General features: G+C 36.2%; 1 protein-coding gene across 2 annotated transcripts in view; it reads left to right on the top strand.

Moving 5' to 3' along the window:
- Positions 1–617: 617 nt before the first annotated feature.
- fgf24 (fibroblast growth factor 24) overlaps positions 618–6,000 on the top strand; it is a 29,717-nt gene continuing 24,334 nt past the window's right edge. Inside the window, exons 1-2 of one of the 2 annotated variants that reach the window (XM_051927666.1) lie at positions 618–1,475; positions 1,639–1,675. In XM_051927666.1, coding sequence (XP_051783626.1) covers positions 1,444–1,475; positions 1,639–1,675 — 69 coding nt within the window. In that variant the 5' untranslated portion in view covers positions 618–1,443. The remainder of the gene's footprint in view (positions 1,476–1,638; positions 1,676–6,000) is intronic. The other variant, XM_028801526.2, reaches the window with a different exon arrangement.

Here is a 6,000-nt window from a genome sequence, read left to right as displayed (position 1 = left end):
ATTGCTTCTTCGTATTTTTCATTTATAATATTGAAAGTTTAAATGTTAAAAGTGGCTCCGTCGAACTTCAAAGGTGTTGGCCGCTTACCCAGAGTGACATATTGTTTAAGACGTGTGAGCGGAGCGGGTCGGCTTTTAATAAGCCACCAACTCACCCAGCGCATCACAACTAAACTGTGAGACATTATACAACAACAACTGTGTGACATTATATATATGTGTGTGTGTGTGTGTATGTATATATATCAGGTGTGCAAAGATTACATTATAAACAGCGTATGTATACAAAGATTAGGTTATACGTCATGAGATATTATACACTTTAAAAATGAAGAAAGAAGCCCTAATACGTGATAATAAGAATGCATTCTATTGTAATTTAAGTATGCTGATGGTCGCTTGCAGTTCTCTCACTCTCATAGGTGGGAATCGCGGGCACTCGACTGACAAGTTTCCACCCACTAAAAAAGGCTGTTCACTTAATTGTCTAGCTGTAACAGCTTCTGTATCCGAATACAAGAGCTCAGACAACACATTACACATCATCCCCATAGAGGCTGGCTGGGACTCACCTCTCTCTCTCTCTCTCTCTCTCGCTCTCTTATTCACTCACTCACTCTCTCTCTCTCTCTTTCTGTGTCTCTCTCTCTCTCGCTCGCTCACTCGTACTCGCTCTCTCCCTCTCTCTTTGCCCCCCCGCCTCTCTTTCTGCATATAAGTTTCTTGGATAAAACTCAAGTTTTCAACCTCATACGAGGAAGCCGGTTGCTGCACTTCTTGGAGTTCTTTTTTCATTTTAACGTCTTGTATATGTCTAAAACAAACCGTGACTTTTTCTCTCGTCGTATATTTGATTTTTTTTTCTTTTGATAATCATTTTTGTTTGTCATCTCAACAAGGCTGTCTTCGAGATTAAAATGATCTGTGCTAAGGTGTGCGTTTAGATGTCCCCTCCAGGTAAATTCGGGATTGAAGCCTCTCTGATCTCTGGAGCTGTTGCACATTTAAAAAGGAAAGGAGTTGCATCACCGCCGAAAATCCCTCACAAGACAACGCTGTACAACTTGTTACTTGTTTATGCACGGATGTTCGCTGTTTAAATCTGCTGTCGATGTGGATGGGAATCAGCAGTTTCTCTACCTATGTGCATATGAGAACTCATATATTTCGATGAATGTGCCTGCGCACCGCTGCAACGATCTATTCTCTCTTCTTCTCACGCATAAGAAAGGAAGCCTCCGATGTTGGACACCCTGGTACAGTTTTACTTTGCTAATTTAACATTCTACTGGGATTCAAGGAAACCGCCTGGATATTTATTGTGAAACAAAAACGAAAACAAGCCAAAAAAAAAGCTAGAGTGGTGATTTTGGTGAACCTCCTGATTTCCTCAGAGGTCTTTCATTTTTGCTCTGGAAACAGGTGGATTTCGGCTGGCAAAAGATGCGTCTTTTTCCTTCAAGATTCATTTACTTGTAAGGATTCCATTTTTTATGATTTTACATTGCCTAAGTAAAAATATTTACATTCTTACCAATAGAAGTCGCTAATTCCAAACTTTGACATTCATATGTGGATTTTGTTATTGCTGATTTGTGGTTATACTGGCTTTATTGATCCTTGTTTTTCCCCCCTCAGGTGTTTACATTTGCTGGTTTTCTACTTTCAAGTTCAGGTAAGGTGTTTTTTAAACTTCGTTTCTTTTTTTATCGGTCATGTGCCCTGAACCCTTAAAATAAGTGATGCAGTAATATTTTTGATTTTTACTTGTTGCATACAGTTTACATATTACTTTGAATTGCTTAGGATCTTATGAAATTCCATTATTAATTTATCACGCAGGTTTTGAAACTTTTATAGCGCCTTTCACAACGGTGCCTTCTCAAAATCACATCCTCACTCCAGAAAATGAAAATTAAAGTGTACTAGAAAATAAGTTATTTTTGAAGATAATCCGAGAGTAAGATAAATAAATCATTAGACACTGGAAGAGCAAGTGCTTATGCAGAAGATTATTTTCTTTTATTTTGCATTCTAATCTCGACCCTGGGGTGGGGGGGGGATATAAAGTCCTTGACCCCTTGGAAAGCATTTCCCGTATTAAGTAAAATGTTTATTTCTTCAAATCATATTAATAACGTTTTCGTTGGCTTAAAGCATTTATTATCTGGTATCTTTTGATACCTCGACAACATTTCCTTTCAGAGTATTGTTATTAAATTCACGTTATCTATTACAGCATATGCCACTATCAATTATTTTTCCTGGGTTGACGATATTCATTTCTTCAAAAGTGTGCCTGAGCATTTTATGTTTGATTACGGATATTGTGATTTGACAAAAAAGAAAGAAATCCCACGGGCAGCTGTCATTTAAAATTGTTCGGTTGGTATACTTGTCTATTTCTCTCTCTCTCTCTCTCTCTCTCTCTCTCTCTCTCTCTCTATTTATATATATATATATATATATATATATATATATATATATATATATATATATATATATATATATATATGATGTTTTCACCCGGCTGTTCTCATCACCATTCACGTCTGCTTAATTATCAACCACCGTTCAACTGTATACTGTTATAAATAAAGCTCATAAAAAATACGTCCATTCAAATGATTACACTTCCTAATTCCACTTCACTGTAGTATAAAGTGAAGTGAATATACTGTAAATTTACAACTGGTTTTCAGGAAGAGTGTTTAATCTGTAACCTGATGAAATTGTTTTCATTGTTGTTATGCAATGGACGGGTGTCTGGTCCAGGCTTTGTTCCAACCTTGCGCCGATTGGTGCCGGTATAAAGCCGTATTCATAAACAGGAAATGATGATTATTATTGTTATTATAACACATGCTAAAATATGTATATAAAGAATCGTGTTAGTGGAATAGACAGTGTGTACGTAGATGCCCATTGTTACAGTCATTGAAACGGGGAAAATTTCTACGGTTTGAGCACGGGAACTTGTAAGTTTGGAACATTGCCGAGAATCATAAACGCAAGCTTCCAGGATTTTCATTAGTGATAGGCTTTGGCTTAACTGCGTTTTTTGCTTTTTTAAAATGTAACTATAATCGAAGGAGTATTTAAGTATTTCATTAAACAATAAGCACGCCCTGCATTCGGTACAAGGTTTTCTTGCTATTTCTGATTAATAGTAACTCGACTTCACAAACAGGATGGACTTACCGTGGTACCCGAAGAAACGGCTTTTGTCTGACGTCAGGTATGTGACCAATAACACGTTGTTATGTCTTTCAAACATCCAACTCAGCGAACAGCCCTCGGTAATAATTATTTTTCGGACAGTATATTATAATTTGATTGTGGCTGCTCACACTACCTTTTTTAAATTAACAGACTGTCATGTATTTTCCCTAATAAAGATGAACGCTGGTGGGCTACGCCGTTTTTATTCTTCGACTCGACTGAGTGAACCTAACGTTAAAAGGTAATAGTTTGGCCAGATTGCCAGTTATCTACGCGTCTCGGTGGATTTCCTGGACCTTATCTGGCATCATCGCGTGCAAAGCTGGTCGCAGCACTGGATGTTGAGCCCGCCAGTACGTTCCTCCGCATTAGCTGTCGTCGTACTAGTTCATAGCTGACTATCAGCTTGACATTTTTACTAAGAAAGGAGATTTCCTCGAAGGAAACTCACGGGAACACGGGTAGAACGTTCACTTAACATGTAACATTTTTCAAGATAGCATTAAGTCAAAATGACAGCACACATCCCCAATGGGCAAGGTTTTCAGCTGGATGATTCGCAAATATTGCATCAAAAAGTCTACAAGAGAAGGACTATTTGCTTGTATTTTGTATTAGTGTTATCTGAATCGTAGCCAAAGCCATTAGTGAGCCTTGAAGGTTATCTAATAACAACACTCCATGGTAGCGCTATAACGACTAGAGGTGATTTATGTATAAATTTCGTTAAAGCACTGCATTGTTACTTTTGGTAGGAACCGAGCGCAGCACTTTTTCCAGTTTATATAAACAGGCGGCGAACAAAAGACACGCCAGAGTAAGGATCACAGAAGAGCGGGGTCCTGTTCTCAGTTAAAAACTGACACACAAGAATGTAAAACTTGCTTTTGGGAATATTTTCAAACTTTTTTTTATCTTAATGTTTTGCGGTATCGTGTGAACAGACAGGAACGAATACACGTCATTAAAGATTAATTTGTTACATGCAGACGATGTAAAGATACACTGCGTTTTAGTACATTTGGATTATCGGTTTCTTCGTTTTTTGGCCTCCTTTTTAACCCGTGGTCCTGATTATTAGTCTGTCTGCAGTTCCTCATCTGTTAACTTAAATTTATTGCGGGTGTAGAAGAGTACAAAAGTTTCTTTTTTGACTCATTTTTCTTGTGACAGTTACCTGTGGGATTTCAGTGTAAATTTATATTTTAAAGGAATGTGAATTTAAATAAAATAAAACCTTTTAAAAGTTTTTTACTGGCTTGAATAAATCGAATACATCACCCATATCCTGTATGATAACTACTTACAAATAGCATATGGGGTACTACGTGAATCTATGATATCAGTACATACATACGTGAATAAAAATTAAATAAATAAAATGCGTACAGAGCACGTTGTTCTGTCAAAAAGTTTAAAACAAAACACAACTAATGTTTAAAAACACCCCTTTTCACTGTGATTGTTTAGTCTTGTTCAGAAGATCAGTATTAGTGACCTTCAGAGAGTAATTCACACTTTAAAGCCAACTGCATCATGGAAAGATCAATTTTCAGAATGAAAACAGGGAAACATGCTAGTTCGTAATCCAAGTCTCCTGGCCAAGCTTTACTTAACTATCTTAACAGACGGGGGCCTGTGAGTTCCACGGATATAGGATCAAAGTCATGTCCAGATTGTTTCTTAATACAAATTTATAAAATTAATTATCTGGTGATATTTTTCTCAAGAAAATAAGTGAGGACTTTTATTTTTTATGAAGCAGCTATATTAAAGCAACGGACCTGTGCTTAATGCCACCCCTTCAGAAATGACTAGTTCCTTGTAATTTTTAGTTTGTGCCATGTGTTCTTACCTTTTGTTATGTACATTTTAAATATTTAAATAACTTATTGATGATACTTAGGCAAATGAATAGAAGCAGCAGTTTACTGAAATGACATCTTAAAACAATTGTATCCAGCATTTTACAAGGTATAGCATTTACAAAAATTTGAGTTCTCTGGTCTTTAAAAATCTAATGTGTAATTGGAAAGATTCACCATTTACTTATTAAAGAATCTAACTATAAATAGTAAAGCATACCAGCCAACAAAAAAACACAGTGCTGCAATGTTTGGACACTGCGCTATACCTTGAAACAGTTATTTAATACAGCTGCAATAAAGGTAGACATTTTTACTTCTAATAATAATTCTAGAAACTCTATCATCAATAATAGAATATAAACCCTTTATTGTCATTGTAAAATAATTTATAACGAATTTACAAAAGCAAAATGACACTACTTTTGTGACCACAAACCAATGCTACAACACATAATACAAACAAATATATATTACATGTAAAAGTATACTTAAAAAGAAATCAGATAAAATAACAATAAAAACAGTAGTAATACAACAAATAATACAATTTTCTTGGGGAGTAGCTGCACGGGAGCAGCAGTAGTATGTATGAGTCTGTTTCCTAGCACTGTACAAAAATGATTTAAACTGCCTTAATTTGCTTATTTTTGTTCAATGTATTTATGACCATTGGATAGAAACTGTTTCTGAATCTATCAGTACGTACTTTCAAAAATCTATAACAGCGACCAGAGGGCAACAGTTCAAACAGGTGGTGACCAGGGAGTGAAGGATCCTTAAAGATGTTTGTGGCTCTGGTGAGATAGCTGGAGTGGGCAATGTCTTCCAGCGAGGGCAGACAACAGCCTGTGATTTTTTTTTTTTGTGCTTTGGTTATGACTCTCTGGAGAGCGTTCTTGTCTGTTTTCAT

Source organism: Erpetoichthys calabaricus, chromosome 5 (genome assembly GCF_900747795.2).
Source record: "Erpetoichthys calabaricus chromosome 5, fErpCal1.3, whole genome shotgun sequence".
In the NCBI taxonomy this organism is placed as follows: Eukaryota; Metazoa; Chordata; class Cladistia; order Polypteriformes; family Polypteridae; genus Erpetoichthys; species Erpetoichthys calabaricus.
Note: the sequence above shows the minus strand (reverse complement) of the source record. Positions and strands in the feature narration are given on the sequence as shown.